General features: G+C 40.7%; 3 protein-coding genes across 4 annotated transcripts; 1 reads left to right on the top strand and 2 right to left on the bottom strand.

Annotated features, from left to right (window-relative positions):
- Nucleotides 1–5,317, bottom strand: ankrd2 (ankyrin repeat domain 2 (stretch responsive muscle); the record flags this gene model as incomplete). Its single annotated transcript, XM_083923258.1, is given in 10 exon segments — nucleotides 1–32; nucleotides 1,839–1,872; nucleotides 1,874–1,969; nucleotides 2,586–2,684; nucleotides 2,784–2,882; nucleotides 3,015–3,113; nucleotides 3,258–3,356; nucleotides 3,446–3,553; nucleotides 3,822–3,968; nucleotides 5,187–5,317. Coding segments are annotated over 10 exon segments (867 nt in total). The 5' UTR covers nucleotides 5,241–5,317.
- Nucleotides 5,318–7,054: 1,737 nt separating this feature from the next.
- Nucleotides 7,055–9,111, top strand: st3gal7 (ST3 beta-galactoside alpha-2,3-sialyltransferase 7; the record flags this gene model as incomplete). The annotated part of the gene is made up of 7 exons (XM_083923342.1): nucleotides 7,055–7,203; nucleotides 7,296–7,422; nucleotides 7,497–7,834; nucleotides 8,032–8,218; nucleotides 8,367–8,507; nucleotides 8,794–8,943; nucleotides 9,019–9,111. The coding sequence occupies 7 exons, from the start codon at nucleotides 7,055–7,057 to the stop codon at nucleotides 9,109–9,111; spliced, it is 1,185 nt and encodes a 394-aa protein (XP_083779468.1).
- Nucleotides 9,112–10,119: 1,008 nt separating this feature from the next.
- hps1 (HPS1 biogenesis of lysosomal organelles complex 3 subunit 1) lies at nucleotides 10,120–20,163 on the bottom strand. Of its 2 annotated transcripts, none has more exons than XM_083922383.1 (18): nucleotides 20,041–20,163; nucleotides 18,375–18,529; nucleotides 18,133–18,267; nucleotides 17,024–17,166; nucleotides 16,827–16,935; nucleotides 15,279–15,439; nucleotides 15,043–15,145; nucleotides 14,862–14,946; nucleotides 14,711–14,766; nucleotides 14,436–14,603; nucleotides 14,065–14,244; nucleotides 12,387–12,463; nucleotides 12,168–12,305; nucleotides 11,925–11,990; nucleotides 11,592–11,736; nucleotides 10,819–10,932; nucleotides 10,612–10,694; nucleotides 10,120–10,527 (listed from the first exon to the last, which is right to left on the bottom strand). In XM_083922383.1, exons 2-18 carry the CDS (start codon nucleotides 18,489–18,491, stop codon nucleotides 10,365–10,367), a joined length of 2,043 nt encoding a protein of 680 aa, XP_083778509.1. In that variant the 5' UTR covers nucleotides 18,492–18,529; nucleotides 20,041–20,163; the 3' UTR covers nucleotides 10,120–10,364. The 2 variants fall into 2 exon arrangements, with proteins under 2 accessions (XP_083778509.1, XP_083778508.1); XM_083922382.1 differs by having other exon boundaries at nucleotides 14,711–14,769.

Consider the following 20,163-nt stretch of genomic DNA (forward strand, 5'->3'; position numbering starts at 1 on the left):
TTATTGCTGTTTCTGATTTCCGTTGTTATATTCTGAGGGGGGAGAATCAATACTCACTATTATGAACCCATACTGCTGCTTGCTTTGAATCCCCCCTTTATTATGACAGTGTGCTGCAAAGTACAATCAGAAAGATTGAAGGTAACATTAGACACAGAGAAGCAGACCAGTGCATGCATCAGTACCACTATCTACACGCACACAATGACACTTTAATGTTTGTTGTATGTGCAACGTGTTTAATATCCTGTATTGTAGATCATGTAACAATATTTTTTTCCCTTCCTGCTGTTTCTTTGCCTGCACATGACGGCCTGAACGGAATTGAATTCACAAAAATGACACGTCTATTTCCAACTGGAAAAAAATGGTGCTTTAAAAGCGTGCCTGTCCAGATCGTTTACTTGCCTGGAAAATATCATTGCCGTTGTTACCTTTTTTTTCAGTAACAATATAATGTTGCTTTAAGTGCTCTTAGATAAAACAACTGCACAGTAGCCCCTCATTCTCCTGGAATAGGCCTGAGTATGTATTGTGTAGACAGTAATGTGTTTAATAAAGCCTTGTGGTTGAGAAAAGAAACATGTTTTTCATTGCCATCGGACACAGTAACATGACAAAGTAGTGCATTTTTAGATGGCTATGCAGACATTTCTGATGTTTTAACATAAAAAAGGCTCTAGATGTGCCACATTTGCAGCTGTAGGGAAGAAGTTTAACCATTTCATGCATAAACAGGTTCCTCTGGTTTTTGGTTGCTACACAGCACGAAGCAGAAGTCTCCAGTTTTCCCATCCCCCTTCTCATTCTACACCACTCCAGCCCTCAGCAACAGCACACTGCATACTGCTTTTAGCGCGCATGGAATTGAAAACAACATAACCAAAGCTGTATATGAGTCAGGGTCAGGTTCACAAAATAAATGACAACACAGTCACATAGTTTTTTATAACCTTGTATTGTACATGGTCTCCACTAGTGTCCCTGACAGTTACACAGCCTTTGCTTGAAACAGGAAATACTGTGTGTGGCTGATAATGTATCTGATGAGTTGTCTACACACACTGGTTTATAACATTCACAGGAAAAATACAGCAGTTGCACAATATAAGTTGAACAAAATGTACAGCTGTATTTAAATGGTCAGCTGTGCATAAATAACTTCACTGAAAGCAGTGGAGCAAGCTGTTGGTTTCCCCCAGTGTGAATGACCAACCTCCCTCAGGAACATTTGAGCCACTGATGATAGAAGGAAAATATGTCCACTGAGCTCCCCTTGAATCCCTGACTTTAGCAGGGGGCATACCAGCCATCTCTGCTATCATCAGCTGACGTCCCTAATACAGTGCTACTGTGTGCTGTGGCCTTGTCTGTCGCCTCTTGGACCTCTTGATGTATATTCAGCTTCTGTGCAGCACTATCTATTAATATTATTCAACTTTCAAAGGCATCACACATCAGTTATGAAACATCCATGAGAGTGCCCCTCAGATCATAAGGCTCTTAAGAAGTGGACATCAAAAGCCAGAGCTCTGCAAAAGGTTTGAGAAATTCAGCTTTGTTTCCTCATTCATATTTTCTCTTGTATCCTTTTTTTAAGATAAGCAGATCATTTTGAACCCAAGCTGACATTTTCCAGTGTCAGAGCTCAGAGTAATCTCAGAGGTTTAACCGCCATGCCCCCAGAAAGGCAGATTTTGTTGGTGAGCACATATAATGCATATACTCCCATTTGATGTACACAGACCTACAGTGGAATTACAGAATTTATTTTGAACCTGAGACAAATAGTCATAGAAAGTGATGATATAAAGAATACACTGTATGAGTAGGTGTACCGCCTTTGCACTGTTCACTCCTCTCTCGAGGTGTTTTCGGGTCCCACCTCCCTCGGCTTCTCCATTGTCTGCAGGGTCTCCATGATGTCAGTCTGCCATTGTTTAACCTTTTCCACTGAAGTCACTCCCTCCTGTAACACAGTTCATACTATCAGTTTGTTAGCAAGGGTTCATATTGTATCTACAGTCTTGGAAATATGAGCCACAGCATGGTAGCTTCTTGAACCCAATTCATATCCTTTACAGGAATAGGTTACCATTATGATAAATAGCAATAACTGGCATTGTTGTTGGGGGTTTGATGAGAAGATTGATACCACTCTCATGTCTATGTATATGGTAAATGCTAGGCTTTTTGATAATTAGCATTTCTCTGGTTAGCTTAGCTTAGCATAAAGACTGGAAACATGGAGAAACTGCTCAAAACTCACTAATTAACACTTTATATCATATAATTAAAAAATGGTTTAAAGAAATCAGTTCACCATTTTACAGGTGGTTATATGCTGGACTATTTCTTGTTAGGACCCGTTGCTAAGTTACTGTGTGCAGCCCAGAATAGCCTGGCACATATTCCCTCATAAAACCGCAAATTAAAATGTATACTTAGATACAGATACGAGCATGTCATTGTTCTTCAATCTAACTCTCAGAGGGAAATGGAAGAATATGTGTGTTTCCCCAAATGCCAAACTATTCATTTAAAATCCTATTCAAGCTAAATGCACAATAGGCAGAAAAACTCACATGATTTTTTATTTTTTTGTCAGCCCCTGCATCTATGAGCAGCTTCACTATCTTGTATCTGTTGAGACGCACAGCATCATGCAGGGCTGTGTCCCCTTCCTGAGAATAGAATGTGTTTTTTTATTATTATTATTAATGCCAGAAGTTATGGAGATGATGAAACACAGAAGTGAAACATCCTGTTGAGCTGCTGCCTACCCTGTCCCTGGAGTTGATTTTTACACCACCGGACAGCAGGTACTCCACAATGTCCGCGTGGCCTGTTCTTGTGGCCACATGCAGAGGAGTGCTGTACAACTGCAATGTGGAAATTAACATATACTGTGACTGCGACAGCACATACAGGACTGACTGTATATCAGTATAAGACCTACAGTGTGTTCACAGATTCTCGGTACAAATTTAAGCACAAATAAAATGCCCATTCACCTTATCTCTAACATTCAGGTCAGCCCCGTGGCTCTTCAGGGCTTTGACAACTTCTAGGCTTCCCCCTCTGCAGGCCCAGTGTATGGCCCTGGAGCCCAGCTGAAACACAGTAGGATGGCCTCATTCTATTAATAGCACACTCACTCCAAGCCACTATAGAGGCTGGAGCTTTAGTCAGTGGAGATAATCTCAACCAATCTCATCATCATCTTTACAAACAAGCCATGTGCTTGCATGTCTTACTTGATCTGTAAAATTGATATCGGCTCCTTTTTCTAAAAGCGCTTGGACAACTGCCGTGTGTCCTTCCACAGAGGCACGGTGTAGTGCTGTCCTCTTCAACTGGAAAGTTAAAATATATTGTAAGAAGAAATGACTTGTAGTATATGTTGTAAATGTATCTGATGCACTGCTACACAGGGAGAGTATACCTCATCATGGACATTAGGGTTCCCGCCATCAGCCAGATACTTGTCTATTTCATTCAATTTGCCTTGACTGGCTGTATTCATGAACTCTGCAATACCCATAGGCCTTATCTGTCCACACACACACACACGCACACACACACACAAAAACATACAGAAACACACACACACACACACACACACACACACACACACACACACACACACACACACACACACACACACACACACACACACACACACACACACACACACACACACACACACACACACACACACACACACAGAAACACAAGGGGACAGGAGAGAGACGGAGATTCCATTTTTATATCTCAGTTATGCACATGAAGATAAGGGGTTTCTGAAAGTTGTAGCTCACCACAGGGATTTCCACGGACACACTGGGTGAATATGTTTTCTTGATCTTTTTTTTCCTTTTGCACAGATCAGTGATATTCTCTCCTCCACTCAGGTCCAAAATATCACAATGTAGGTCTGAGGAGATCCTCCTCACTGTCTCCTCTGTCTGGAAAGTGACAGAAACAGCAATAATGTAGAAAACAGACAAGAGATCCTACTGGCTTGTAAAGCAGATGTGTCAAGTAGGCAAAGGGCTGTTGAGAGAATGATAGTGTTAATGTCAAAATAAATTCAACGCATAGTGCAGGTTATCCATAGCAATAATAATAGTAATGTTTCCAATAAACTTCCTCTCTGTCATATGTAATGTATATGCTGTGTGTATGTTGTTCTCCTTCCTGGGGATGAAAATTAGGTGATGGCTATTTATCTGTGTAATGCATTCAATTTCCAGTGTTGAGATTTGTGTTTGCGCCGTCAATTAAACTTGTAAATAAATAAATAACGTGCTGTTAATATATTCTTATATAGAATGTCTATATAATGCATGTATTAATAATGTAATATTTAATTGCGTAACATAATTCATCAGTGACATAGAGTTTAAAGAAACATGTCTTTGTGTGCATGTGGCCTTACATTCTTGTTTTATTTGATGGGTTCTTTTGTCCATTGTGCATAAAAACCCTTTGATTACCAAAACTTGTTTTATTCATTTCTACATGTTTTCATGGTTGGTGCAAATGTTACAAGATAGACTGTTGTTTAAAAATGTTGTAGAAATAAAGGGTAAAAGTCAGTTTATATTTTGCGTCAGAAAATAAGACATTCCGTTCCGATACGTTTTCTCAAATGTCTTGATACATGAAATTTGCTGTTGAAGCAAACAGAAATATATTTGATGTATTTCAATGGAAAAGTGTATGAACAGGAGCCTAGTCTGTTAATTAAAGAAGAAAATCCTTTAACTTAAAAGGATTTATTGTGGATAAAAGAAAATTATCCAACTGCAAGCAATTTCACTTCTAGTAGCAGTAGTCCTTGATAGGGTTTTGCGTCTGCAAATGGATGTTGAAGTAGGCTGACAGACATTTTCTCTCCATGTTCAGGGCTTAACTTCAGTGCTGACATGTTTTCTTGGATATAGCAGCTCATCAATTCACATGTCATCACATAAAATAGCTCTTCACATGTTTTCACAAAGCAGGGTTCTTGGTATTGTGATATTGTGGTATCAGTGACAGTATATACAGTCTGCTGTGCTGTGAAAATAATAATACAGCAATTATAATAAACCCTCTAGTGGGGAGTGACTAATAGGTTATCATTCTAGGATCATACTTACGTACATCATCACAAATGTCACATTATTTCTCTCACCTACCTGAGCTTTCTTTTCAATTCCTGTTTTATGGTCCCACTGCAAAACCTCTTCCATCTCTGTTTGATTCAAAGATACAAAAAATATCAAATGGTCGATAAAGTTATTTTGAACAGCAGACGCTTTTTAACGTACTTAATCTTACTAACTAATAATCCGGAGTAAAAAATCTGACGGAGTGTGTGCCACTTTATACAGAAGCACTACAAGCCAAGTGGCTTCCTGGCTGGAATGTGGGGTTCATGGTGGGACATTGTGTCACCCCATCAAACAGGTGTGTCTGTGCATGTTTGCTTGCCAGCATTACAATCCCCTTCTCTCTTTCCCTCACCCACCCACACACACACACACACACACACACACACACACACACACACACACACACACACACACACACACACACACACACACACACACACACACACACATATACAAGTTCATCCAACCCTTCAGGCATGTCATGCCCCGGGTCATGAGCTGAGGGGACATTCATTCCACAAGCTCCTGGTTTTACTCACTCCTGTTGCTGCAACAGTGTGCACCTCGCTTCACATAAAAACACGTTTTGGGGGATTATGTTATTTATAAAGGTTTCATTACTGCCGAGTGATACCTTGTAAATATCTGTTTGATAGCACTCCAACGATCAATCACTGCCCATACTCAGCTTTGGTATGTTGTTAGATCCCAACCGGTTGTTGGCCTATCACAGACGTATCGGTATCTATCAGTATTGGCGTATGTGCTGTCCGATATTTTTTTTACAGAACATAGAATGCAGAAAATAATGCAAGGTATGCATTTAATGTGCTTGCATGATTCCTGTACTTTTTGGGTAGTATCTTCATGGTTGAATTTACATATTGAGAGTCGCTTTGATAATGTAATGCTATATTTATTTAGCTATTTATTCTCCATTTTCTCAGTGTTCATTTCTAGAATTGGTTGACAATGAAACACATTCTAGGATTAATGTATAATAATGTTTAATATTGTTAAATAGTCTTTAATAAAGTAATATGTTTAAGAAAACAGTCTCAATTGGTGCAAAATTGGTGCACACACGACCCACATCGAAAAGGTCTATTTTCACTCTAGCTCAAAAAATTGAAATGTTGGCCACCATATTTGTAATTGGTTACAGTTCCCCTCTGAAATCCTATCAGTCTCAAAAATCCAATATCGGCCAGGCTCTCGTATTTCATATCAGACTGAACAGACACACATACCAATTCTTTTTTAGTGCATCAAACCATTAAGGTGTCAGCCAGTGTTTCCTTATTTGCTTTCCTCATTCTGAATGTGTTTTGTGGACAGAAATGCATATTTATATGGTATACGGGACAATTTGTGTGTCACACACACACACACACACATACACAAACACACACACTTGTATTTGCAAGGATTCCTGCCTTGAAGTGTGACTGTGTGTGACAGATTGATGGGTTAATGGTTAACCAGTGTTATTGAGGGAGGTGGCAGAGTTCAGTGAAGCAGCAGCAGCAGCCATTTTAGCTGCAGAGGACACTGCTTCTCTCTCAACCATGTAGCACACTGGAGCTAAAAGTTAACCATCAGTTTACATCTCTACCAGTCTGGCTGTGAGTTATATTGTTCATTTTTACTGAAACTGATGTCCCTCTTAAAGCTCAAGTGTGTAGATGCAATTTTAAAATGCAGGGTTTGTTGACATTTAGTGGTGAAAGGTAACACACTATACTTCCATGTTGTTTTTAAGAAAGTCTGTCTTTACTGCAGAGAGAAGCAATGTTAGCTCGTGACATTTTTTGATATAAAAAAGATTGAGACTATAATCACCGCTGTGAGTTTAATAAATTGTGTATGTCTCAGGTGGAAGTGCAGGTGCCATGGTGACGATGAATCACTTGAGTGTAGAGGACCCCGGTGATGACTCTCCACTGCTGCCTGAGGCTGCGGAGGCTGCAACACCAACGCCTGTCTTTCCCGTACAGCGAGTGATCACAAAGACTGACTCCAGGGAATTTTTCCTAAGCAGGTGCATTTCTACAGGCACTGTATTTAGTATACTGTATATTGGAACTGTTATTTAATGCTATAATGCTGGTGTCTTCTCTCTGTGCTGTACAGGAGAAATAACCTCGTCTTCAGTCTGGTGCTTCTGATCGGCTGTTACTCAGCTATTCTGATTCCAGCATATCTCCTTTTGGATAAAGTTGCATCTCTCAGTGATGACAGTCAACCTCCAACAGATCTGGTATGGACACACATCTTAATTATTTTGGATCATTTCTTTTCTATCACCTTACTCCCCCTGTGTTGTCTCTTCAGGTCTTACTAAATCTGTCAGCTTCCCTGCTGTCAGGCCCCTGTCAGCCTCGCTGGTGTCTGAACCACCTCAAGCCCTTGTCATGTTCTGCAGGCCTCCTAGACATCCCTGTGTTTGTGCAGCAGGACAGGCACGTGTCCTGGGATCTGTCCCCTCCTCTGGGGCTCCGGGGCAGCGAAGAGCATCTGGCCCTGGCTCTTGCATCTCTGCCTCAGCCTGGCCTGCCTCCAGCACTGAGGAGTGAAGGCAGCTGCAGGCGATGTGTGGTTGTGGGTAATGGAGGGGTCCTTCATGGGAGTCATCTCGGATCACATATAGATCAGTATGACATCATTATCAGGTATGTGTGCCAGTGTCGGTGGCAGCATATCTTACTAGTGTGATAGACTATGGAGGTTATTTTTAACCTTTGCTGATGGACATTTTTCCCTCAGCAGCCAAGATTTGAATGAAGTTTATGGGAAAATGTTTTGAAGAAAATACACTGCATCGCCCAAACAAAATCAATTTCACACAAACATTTTCATCTGTTACCAGGCTGAATAATGCTCCAGTGCCTGGCTTTGAAAAAGACGCTGGTTCCCGCACCACCATCCGCCTGATTTACCCAGAGGGAGCACCTCACTCTGCAAACGAGTACAAAAAGACCACCATGGTTGCTCTGGTGGTCTTTAAGAGCCTGGACCTCGACTGGCTCACTTCTGTCATCACCAAAGAGCCTCTGGTAAGCCTACATCACAGAAACGATTGCACACAGAAACGGATTGTTACATAAGCTATGAGTGTCCCAACTACTCATGCAGCAACACCAATGTCACATTATCACACTCACTGCCACATGCTCTTCATCTTCTGTTGTTGTGTTTTAATAGAGCTTCTGGTCTAAATTGTGGTTCTGGAGGGAGGTGGTGAATGATATTCCCTTGAGTCCAGAGAGCTTCAGGATCCTCAACCCAGAGATTATTCACAAGACAGGACAAGTCCTACAGAAATATGCTCGGAAACAGGGAAATGTGAGTTCTAACGCGCTGTGCTGATGCTTTGTTGTAGGCTTTCATACAATACTGCATTTAAACAGGAATCCAAGAACAATGGCACGTCTGGTCTAACCTATCCTGAATAAAGCATGGAGATCTGACATGAGTTGACTTTGCTGTAAGCCCAGGAATAAAGGGAGTGAACAATGAGCAAACAACCTTCAGTCCAACAACAATGAGTGTTTCTTATAGAGCAAAATATTGCTGAGTGCTCATACTAGTTGAAGAAATAGATCAAAAACCATTTTCTCTGCTCCAGTAGCAGGTGCCAACACTAGGCGCAAGTGCAGTGGTGATGGCTTTGCAGCTGTGTGACCAGGTGAGCCTGGCAGGGTTTGGGTACGACATGCAGCACCCAGAGGCCAAGCTTCACTACTACGAGACCATACGCATGGACGCAATGAAAGCTCAGGTAAGCATAGATTACCAGTAATATATACAGTATGTTTTGATTTATTCATGGCTCATTTTTATCATCCTTCTCCAGGTGGTGCATGACGTCAGCGCGGAGAAACTCTTTTTGAGGGACCTGGTGGCTGCAGGAGCTGTGGCAGATATCACAGGTGCTCTGAGTCAGTAGTGCAGAGGCTGATTATGTACTGAACTCCACATGCACTCTTCGTTCTCACTGTGAGCCTGTGTGGAGTCCTCCATAATAATCGTGCCCCTGCTGGAAGAATCCTACACAGCGTGGAGTGACCTTTAAAATGCTCAGTCTCCAGGTTGACTGACGGGTGAGCAAATTAAAGGTTAGATACACCCATGATTGGTGAGACCCATGAACTCATTACATCACCAGCTGTTACGAGTAAAGAAATTGTCATACGGATGAATTATTGTGCCATGGCACATGGGAGTTTTGTAAAATGATGTCAATGGTAGTGCTAGGCGATATGACTAAAACTTTGTATCAAGGTATTTTTTAAGATTCTAACGATTTCACAGTAGTTTTTATTTTTTTTTGCATGACTAGGCCTTATCATATGTTTATAGTGAATTTTTCTGTTGTGGGAGTACATAAAAAATATAAAAACATGCCGTTCGGTGATGCAATTTTGTTTTTTATAAAGATTATTTTTTTGGCAGTCTTTCCAGCCTTTTATTAGATAGGACAGACAGGAAATGGGGTGAGAGAGAGAGGGGGAGACATGCAGCAAAGGGCCGCAGGTCAGAGTCAAACCTGCAGCCGCTGCCTCGAGGACCTTCAACCTCTTTGCATGGGGCGACTGCTCTAACCACTGTGCCACCGACCGCCCTGCGTGATGCAATTTTGTAGATGTACAATTATTAGTAGTTTTCACAAATTGTCTGCCATGGTGCTTTGCCCTTTTAAAGAGAGTTAGTTAATAGTGTTAAAAGTTATAACTGTTAATAAGAAGGGTATGCTTTCAATACACTCACAGCTTACCCTATTTGTAGCACTCTTATTAACAATATTACACTTTAAAGCGGTATATTGGTTCATACAGTATACCAAACAAATAGTTAGAATAGTTGTATTTCAATTGTGTTTACAATGACTCAATAAACAAGTGAAACTACCGATATTTATTGTTTCCAAAAAATATATATATACATTAAGGAAGAAATATAGTAATTACTATGGCATGTTATGACACTAGCAGTAGTAAGGGCAACAATGGACAATAGAAGTCGACGAGGTGCAAATTTTAAAAAGTGAAGAAAAAACATACACAGTATTACTAATAAATAGGAAAGAGGTGACAAAAGCGTTTTCAAAAAATACATTACAAAAATTAAGGAGGGATATTTTCAATACACTTCATACAAGAAACACAACAGTGCATAGGCACTTCAAGTGTGTGGGTGTGTCTACAGCAGAGGGTTGCGCGAAGGCTCCCACAGTTTGCTTGCCAGCTGTCTGCAGTGCTGGAGGATGATCTCAGTGGGGATGACCCCCAGGTGAACTGTCAGCAGCTCATAACACTTCACCACCTCACCCTGGTGATTCTTACTGTAATACCGAAGCAGCTTCCTGCAGGACACATTACTTTCTAAGGTCAGCACCACTCTCGTTTGGATTAATCACATCTATTTTTTGTCATGCGCAGTTGTTTACCTGTAGTAGTCCCAGGCAAGCATTCCAATGGGGGCAGAGTTATCAGGTAGGATGGGTATGTCTCCGGCCTCTAACTTGTAGCCCTGATTGATCAGATGGAAAATTTATTGGATGCTGTTTGTTTTTTTTACAGTACTCTATTCTAGAGCACTAAATCAGTGTTTGTGTTATTACTGGATACTAAAACATGACACACCAGTTACTTACCGTTTCATTTTCAAACCAGAGGAAATAGCAGAAGTAGAAGTCTCCGTCGCGCAGTGTGACAGTGGAGTAACCCTTCTGGAGATAGCGCCTTGTCGTGCTGACCAGGTTCCACACCTTCAGGATGGATTATTAACGAGAGATTAATTTAAGGAAAAGCAAAACGTAACCACTGATATAGTGAGCATTTTAAAGGAATAGTTCAACATTTTGAGGAATACGCTTGTTTGTTTTGTTGTAAAGAGTTCTTGCTTATCTGTATGGTAAATATGAGCTGAGACAGTTCACTTAGCTTAGCACAAAGACTGGACAGCTTACTAATTAACATGTATGTAGTGTGTTTAATCTGTAGAAACAAAGTGTTAAAACAACAATATAAGGAGGTTACTTGCAGGACTATTTCTTTACTTAAGGTGTCTAAGCAGGTTGCCCGGCAACTGTTTCTCCCTGTTTACAGCCTTCATGCTAAAAATATTTACTGCATGCACAGGTGTCAGAGTGGTGTGGGTCTTATTCAACTCTTGGCAAGAAAGCACATTTAGCCTTGTATTTGGTCGTATTCTATAACCTTTCTGTAAATATATTTTCATAATTCTACAGATGAAGGTGGCAATAGGTTGCAACCTAACCAATAACATACATTATTAATTACATTTAATAATTGAATATTACTGGTTCTTTGCACTGAAAGCAGCAATAGACTAAAATGGTACTTTATTGACATGAAAAGATAAACAGTTTCTGGTGTGCTCTTTGTCTATCAATCAATGTTTGACCTTGTTTTTAATGAACTGAGCCACTGGTCCCTTCCCCAGTTCTGACGTGTTGCGTTCACTGATGTTGAGCGACGGCGCGATCATTTGGCCGGTGGATCGGTCCACACAGATAAAATGGATCAGGCCTGGGAAATCCTCCAGGTAAGTGAGATTAACTGGGTCAAGATCAACACACTCAGGATAACAGTGAGCTATAGTTCAAAGAGTTTCCATTGTGTATGCATGTTGTTAAAGTATGCATAAGCTTCCAGAAATATTGCAAATTCACACACACACACACACACGCACACACAACATGGCATCACAGGGAACAGGATTATTTTGACAGGATATGACACCATGGTGATATTCCTCTTGCTTTTCACCAACAGGAAGTCTTTCCAGTCCATCAGTTTCTCTCTGGGAGAAATAGAGGGGGTAAAAAGAGCAGAAAGGAAAGACAGTGACAAAGAATAAAACTCAGAATAAGACACAAAAATAAATTCCAAAAATTCAAAAGTCATTCAGATTTGAAAATCTACCAAATAAGTTAACAAGAAATACAGTGAAAAAATATGCTGGCAGACGGATACATACTGCACCATGGTCTGGACTCGTTCCTGCAGACCGGGCGAGAGATGTCGAGGAACGTCGGCTGGTCCAGAGTCAAGGAGAAAACACTGCCGGTATATTCCGCACAGCTGGGTCTTCATGTTTTTACACCATGGAATGAGACTGAAACAAAAGCATTGAAAGGATCGTCCGACAGCTTTGCTATGACACATTTTGGCCAGCCGAGGGCAACAGCAAACTCACTCTCTATTGAACCCCGGTCCTCCTCTGGCGAAGGCTCGGTTCTTGAACTCTGTCCAGACATTTTGTAACTGTGCTGACTAGACAGAAAATAAAGGAACAAAATCAGATTTTGCCTGTAGACATCTAAAAACTGAAAATATTTTCATATAATTAAATCACATTTATTTTTATAATATGTACGAAATTGAATAATTTGGCAAAGGAACCTTTTCGTATGAGGTGCCTTTACCAGACCTTCAGTTGATTCGTTCAAGTTTAGATTGTAACAAAGCAAATCTTCCAACAAAATGTATCCCCTCTCTAAAACACACAAATGATGTCCTACCATCAAGTGTTTAATTTTGCACATATTTTAGATCATAACTAGTAAAGTTGGTTAATATTGATAAGTTTCTTCTTCCCTAGCAAAAGTTATAGGGAGATACAATTTTTTCAGGCTGTATTTACTGATATTTTCAGTCTGCTGCAAAATGAACCCCCATTCCAAAACACGCAGATGATGTCCTACAATCAAGTGTTTCATTCTTCACATTATTCAGATGTATACATAGTAACGTAGGTAAATATGGAGAAGTGTCTTCTTTCCTAGCAAAAGTTATATGGGGATGCAATTTTTTCAGACTTCGGCCAGCTCTCCCGGCGTGCGTCAGGTGCGTTTAGTGTTATTATTATGTACAGTTCAGATAACGTAGTCGTACTTTTTTACAGCACATACAGTAACTATAAAGTGTTTCATGGGTTGTCTGAATGATATCTTAACACAAAAGAGGACTGAAGTAAGGTTATCGGTTCAGTTTCTATGGAGACCACATCTATAGTGCATTCTGAGGGCGATGAGCGAATTATAATGCATTCATAATGCTTCATGACCACACTCATAAGCACACACTGGGCTTTGTGATGCACTATATCAACATTCATAAAACATTAAAGATGTGACTTATAATTAATTTAAAGTTTAAGTGTCTAATGGATGCTCTTGACTAGTTAAAAACTAGAGGCTGGCTGATCATACATTATGACTATACTCACATATACTTACCTCAATAATCAACAGTAGTACGGAGTCATAGCATGCTGTAAAAGTCTTGAAGTGTCATAAGTTTTCATTGTATGTGTTAAGTAAAGTGAACTACGTATTGATGCACCTATAATAATGCAAGCTTCAGTAAAACATGTCATTGTTGGTGTTAAATGAAATGCTTTTGCATGCATTTCTAATAATCTATTGCAGTGGCTGCATAGTTTTTGCTGGTTTGTTACAACAGCCCCAACTCACCGTTTTTATCTCACAGTGAAAATAAATCTTGAAAAAAATGTATTTTGGCTTTTTCTTTCTTTGAATATATCTTATAGGTTTTATAACATAAGGTTCCATTCCTAAAGCAGACACATTATACTTTGTCGGATTCTCTGGATGGTTTATTAATATTTTGGCATCTTACATAATCATCACTACTGATGCAGCATAGATTATTTTAGATGTGGTCTTCATAGATGGTGTAACCAAATACCATATTTGTGGCATATAGTAGCTGTGTGGGAATTCCAATGATTTTAGTGTGTTATTTGACAAAGGTAGGCAAGTATTGAGGTGTAAAAAGCTCCATTTCAAAGCAGACATGTTGTGTATGGTGCGCAAAATGTTGGTAAAAACACCAGCTGTAAAAACACATACCTGTATCTCACTAGGCCCCAGGGCCTTAATGAATTTATCCAGTTTGCTGCGGACGTCGTGTATCGTCGGTTGTCCTCTAGTAGCAGCAGAACCTTCCTGGCCTTCACTTAAACGCTTCTCCAGTTTGGCGAAGGCCTCCAAAAACGTATACACCGATATGGCCACTGCACTGGTGGGAATCTGACACAGATAAAAAATGGATGCTTATTGGGTTCAACCAGGGGGCAAAGGCATGTGCGGATACTGTGAACGCTGCATAAAACAGTAGTTAAATAGGTCCACATACATGTGTACACTTGTGCCCCCTACTGGTCACACAGCCACAACCTCTAAAGACTGAGAGAGAAAGATGTGTTTCGGTGGACACACACCTTAGTTAGCATCACAAGCGTGATGCCAGGCCACAGTGGCAGACAGTACATGGAGTGAGGCATCATGGGATACAGCCCGTCTTTTAGTGAGACCTCTAGGAATACTCTGCGAGGGGTCGAAGGGTCGGGTGGGGGAACTTCCAGAGTCTGCAAGCTGTCCTCTGCCATCTGAAGACATTATCATCATCATTCAAACCAAAAAATCGGTTTATTTTGTATTTTGTTTTATACATCAGGTTTAACTATTAGAAATGCACACTGAGGTATACTCTCACCTGGACGTCTGGGTCCATAAACTCAAACACAGGAGTACTTCCTCCCACTGGCTTGTCTGCTGAAATGAAGACAACATACTCTTATTGTTTTTATGTAGTAAGAGAAATAACTAACAAAATATGAATACACAGACTCTACTACAAACCCCACCTGAACTGCTTGAGTCCCTGTCTGTAGGGGAGGGCTCTGGGGTGTAAAAACTTTCAGGACCAGAACCGGATGTACTCTCAACATCCTTCAGGAAAATACACAACAACACGCACATAAACACGTGCTAAACAATCAGAAACAAGGTGAGCAACATCTTGTGGTGCAGCAGCATTTTTTCTACCTCAGGATTTGGATCATCCAGGTATACGTTGCTAGGATACATATTCTGTGCCATGATGATGAGGGCCAGGAGGTCTGAGGTTGAGAGCGTGCTCGCATTGCGGCTAGAATGAGCAAAGAGATGGCATGCTTAATGCTAATAATAAAAAGCCTGTTCACTAACTTGGAAGTTATAAATAGGAAATAGAGAACGTGTTAGTGGGATAAATGTGGAGGGGTTTATAGACACATCGGTACCTGGAGTAGAAGGCGAGCAGTTTGGTGTGAACCAAGATGAAGGCGTGCAGAACCTCCTCTCCTGCTCTCTCTACGCTACTGTTGAGCTGCTGAACTAAACGGCGCTCCAGGAACTCGATGCACTGCTCACACAGCGTGGGGTGGATTAGCCTCTCTACCGCCTGAGAGAGGGAGGAGAAGACATGAGAGTGTGGGTGTTAATGACCATATTAACCATTGCATCCATCCTATCTTGAAGACTGAAAGTGGCCCTTAAACATATACACTGGCTGTTGTATGTTATATATCAGACATGACATGTGCCTCTGATGAGAAAAAGTTTTTTAGGGGTATGTTTCATTCATTTAACCAAAATTAACTTTGACTGCGCATAGTACTTGCACTGAAGTGGGATTATATTTTATATAATAATATATTTTTTTTTAGGCTAACAACTTATATGTCAAGTTGTACCTGGTTCTGTTTGAACCATGAGCTTGTCATTTCTACCTAAACACTCAAGATTAAAGATTGTATCACAGTCCTTTAACATATATAATTCAACACATGTCAGGAGCAGACAAAATAATATAAACACCTCATTAGAAGTGTCATTTCTGCCATCTAGTGGTTAAGGGTTTTACAATAATACATCTGACGGAACAATATACTGTACAAGAGATAGTCAGGGCTTCACTAATGAATTCACTAATCGTCACTAATAAATAATAGTAAGGGCTTTACTTGTAAAAAATTCTACTCAAAAAAACAAAACAAAAGATGACTAAAATGGCTGCTTACCAATGTCAAGACACTCAGGTTAATGGAGAAATTAAGACACAAATATATTATTAAGCAAGAAAAGCAAAGACACTAATGCTACAAATATGAATAATAATAAAATATATAACAGACACATCATAACACAACACCTAAATAATAATATGTATGCATTATCATAACACTGACAGCTCAATAAGGTCTCTGGCTTTTACTTTATTGCATACAGGACTCCTGGGGGAACAAAGATATTAGCTTGAATCTGTATCAGGGTGTCTGCACTCTGCCGTTAAGCTGTATCTACTGATATATTGTCCTCATACAGCAACAATCCGGTGAGGGAATATTCGCAGAATAAAATCTTTACCAACAAAAAGTAATATAGAAAATAAAAGGGGGGTATATTCTTCCTGTAAGTCTAAAAGGCCCTCGTATGCAAAAATACAAACTCACTTTAAAGTCTAAATGTGTAAAAAAAAAAAATCATCTGTAAATGTTTTTTTTTAGATTGCATCAATGGGTCTTGCTGTGCTTTAAGTGTGATAATTAGAGTATAATAGGCTACACTGGCCTGGGAACGACTCTGGATCCCCCAGTTAGAGCTGGTTAATGTGGGAAAGGGAAGTTTTGGGTCCCATGCTAAAGCTGCTGCCCCCGCGACCCGACCGCGGATAAGAGGTTGAAGATGAGATGAGATGAGGCTAGTGTTGTGTGATTTTAGTGGAATGTGTAAATAGGATTAGAATATGTCTTCACAGAGTTAAAGTCTGCTGTATAAACGCACTGCACCTCCACTAAGAAGCTCTGGTCGTTCTCTCGGAGCTGGCTGTAGGTCTCCAGCAGGCTCTGGAGGTGCTTCCACAGCCTCGCTCTTTGCTCCGTGTCTTGAGGACGCAGTCTGGTGACAAACACAGTTCATTTGTCATCCAGATTCTGGTGTTAAATCTGTCCAATATCAAGAAAGGAACCCAACAAAAATGTCTTACTCTTTCCTGAGGAGGTTACTGCTGAGGGTGACCATGCCAAACATAACCTCGATCATCTTCTTCATCACGTAGATCTTCCTCCTCAGATCACCCTCTCCCTCCTCCCCGTCTCCATTCACGGCGATGTAGAGACACTCGTCGAACTGAAGAGGACACACAACGAGTTATTGGCTTGCATAGCCCCAAGAAAAAAATGGAGGTTATATTCAAACTTCTCTCTAGAACAGTGTTTCTCAAGCTTTGTACATGACGTAACCACCTCAGAAAATATTAGACTCTCTCAAGTACCATCACTAAGACCGATGTTAAAATGCAGTAGCTTCGGCCGTCACTATTCAGCTACGAGCAGGCAGGTTTATACATAATCAGATTATTTATTGTTGACTGTCTTCAGCCATGACTTCAGTTTCAGAAGGACTGCTTAAAATATTCTCCTGCTGATCCGCACTTCTCTTCCTGATAGTTCCCATTTGGAGCCAGGATTACAGTGTTTTCAAACCAATCATTTTACCTCTGCATCATCTCTTGCCATCACAGTTTAGCTCGTTACTCATGAACGTGACTACGTAGCAGGCTGAAACAGGGAATGCTGAACTTTTTTTAAATGACATTTCATTGAGCTTCAAAGTATGTTCTTATGAAATCGTGTAGTATTTTGATAGTATTATATTTATTTAGTAATTATTGTTTCCTTTTTTTATTTTGGAGATTACTCCGTGTACAACCAGAGAGACTTTGCCTATCACCAGTGGTACACATACCACGGCTTGAGAACCAGTGCTCTAGAAGATACATATTTGCACGAAAATGACCTAAAAGGGCAGACACTGCATGGACCTGAAATATGTCACGAATATCATGCGTTGCAGGGGGACAAGGCCCTGTTTGATTCCTTAACCAGACTCACATGACAAACGCGTCAGAGGCCTGCATTGAGGTCACAGTGCTGTAACTGTTGACAAGGCAAAGTTCAAAGAAATACAGGAATCTGCTTTACCGAGAAGGCTTTTCGAAATAAGGTCAACGTGGCGTAAGAGCAAAACTCCCATTCTATTTTGTAACGGATAGAGAAAATAACTGCAGATTTTATTTTGGAAGGCAGGCGCTACCTGGTGTAGGACATAGATGTGGTTGTTTTCTGTGGTGAAGGAGGTGTAGCAGTCCCCCAGCCTGTCCACCATGGTGCTGCAGGAGATAATGATGGGAGCAAACAGAGTGCTGATGCTGTCCTCGAAGGCTGGAAGCTGGCCGTCACAACAAAGAAAGGAAAGAGTGGAAGTGATTCAAACAGCTACAGGCAGCCAGATAAAAAGGTGTACGCACAGGCTCTGTTGATTTTCTTCCCCCTTACCCTCTGGCCCTCCTCTTGAGACGCCCCATACTGCTCCTGGACATTCTGCTGAAATTCTTGGTCAGTCCAGTGGAAGAGGACCTCAGCGCTCTCACTGGCTATCAGCAAGCACTTCATCTAGACCTGTTTACGCCAACCGCTCTACATGCATGATGCTATAAAGAAGAAAAAGTTCAAAGATATAAAACACAGCCTGGAACCTTAAGGTATGTTATAAGCTGAAAGCAAGAGGGACCTTTTTCCCACACTCCATCGCCCTTTGACCTTTAAATAAACAGCATCTCAGAGCTGGTACTTTATCAGTGACAACCTCTGGTGAGAGCACAGATAAAAAAAAGTAAGGTCAGAAGCAAAAAAAAAAAAGCCAACTGTGAGGGGTCTCAGGACACTGTCAGTCCAAACAGATACAAGAGTACTCCCATTCACAGATGCTGATTTGCAGTTGCACCACAAGAGATATTTATTCTCATTCTCCTCGAGAAAAGATTTTTAAAATGATTTACAGCGCCGCGTGGTACTGGATCATCTTTAGAGATCTAGGGAGATTATCCCTAATTTGAGGATGAAAAGGCGTCTGAGCTTTGTAAACCTATTGCCCTCTGAATTCTGCTTACATAAAAAAAATGACCAACCATCATCAAAGTAGTGCACACAGCCTGCTGACCCTTTAATAATGCATCCTCATGTTGATGTGCTGTGAGTTGGCATCTTGTGCAATTCGTGTGCATTCTTTTGAAATCCACCCAGCCCTGACAACCTGATATCCGCTGTAGCTACTATAAATGTGTAGTCACACATGACATGATGCTGCAAGTACTTTCATTTTATTTCAGTAAAAAAAAACTTTTAGTCTTTCTGTTCATGCTACTTCTACTCCACTACATTTCAGGGGGAAATATTGTATTTTTTTACTTCACTGCAATCATCTGTTAGCTGCAGCTGTTACTACAAATTAAGATCTGTGCACGCAGAACATACCACGAGATTATAAAGATAATACCATACAAGAACAGCTGAGTAGTCGATGTATAACGGTTTTGATAGTTGTTTAAATCATTATCTTTAATTTCTTTATTCATTTTGAATACATGGGAATTGTGGACTGTCGGTTGAACAGAACAAGCTTTGTGGAGGTGCCACTTTGGGCTCAGTGTTTTCAGAATTATTACGAAACAGGAGGAACAAAAAAGATCCATTATGAAAAGAATCATTGGTTGCAGTCTGATACACAAACTAGTTCAAACTGACCTCTGATCCCACTACATCTGCCAAATCCCAAATGCCAAAATTTTGCCTGCATTTTCTGCATAGAGAGCTTTTCCTTTTTACACTTGAAGTATATTTTCCTGATGACACTTAGGCTTACATACTTTTATTGCAGCGACATATTCAAAGAAGGTGTGGTACTTTCTTGAGTAAAACTCAAACTTTCTCCTCCACTCACTACACCATCTTGTATGTAGATCACAGGGTATTTTGTATCATCTGTAGCTGTTGCGATAATAGACTAGATTTAAAGTGTGAAAGATAACTCCGATCCGTGAATAACATCCCGTGTTTTACCGACAGCCTACTTTACTTCCCCTTACCAAACTCTTAACTTCCTTGATGCACAATGACTGTCCAGGGAACAAACACACGGCTATTATAGCTCTCACTAACTCACGCTGTGTTCTCTGCGACGGGGGATCCCTGCGTGAGCCCAGTCAGTGTCTCTGTTGTCCAAAACTTCAGCTCTCGTCTGAGCGAGTGGACATGTTCAGCCTCCTCCAGCACCGCCGCCGCCGCT

The sequence above is a fragment of the Echiichthys vipera genome (assembly GCF_963691815.1).
Source record: "Echiichthys vipera genome assembly, chromosome: 11".
In the NCBI taxonomy this organism is placed as follows: domain Eukaryota; kingdom Metazoa; phylum Chordata; class Actinopteri; order Perciformes; family Trachinidae; genus Echiichthys; species Echiichthys vipera.

Coding starts and splice junctions, on each gene's coding strand:
- hps1 (XM_083922382.1), bottom strand. CDS start 18,491: ATGAAGTGCTTGCTGATAGCCAGTGAGAGCGCTGAGGTCCTCTTCCAC. Junction 15,440..16,826: donor ACCAGAGCTTCTTAGTGGAG/GTGCAGTGCGTT, acceptor TCCCTCTCTCAG/GCGGTAGAGAGGCTAATCCA. Junction 14,770..14,861: donor CAGGGACTCAAGCAGTTCAG/GTGGGGTTTGTA, acceptor TCTTCATTTCAG/CAGACAAGCCAGTGGGAGGA.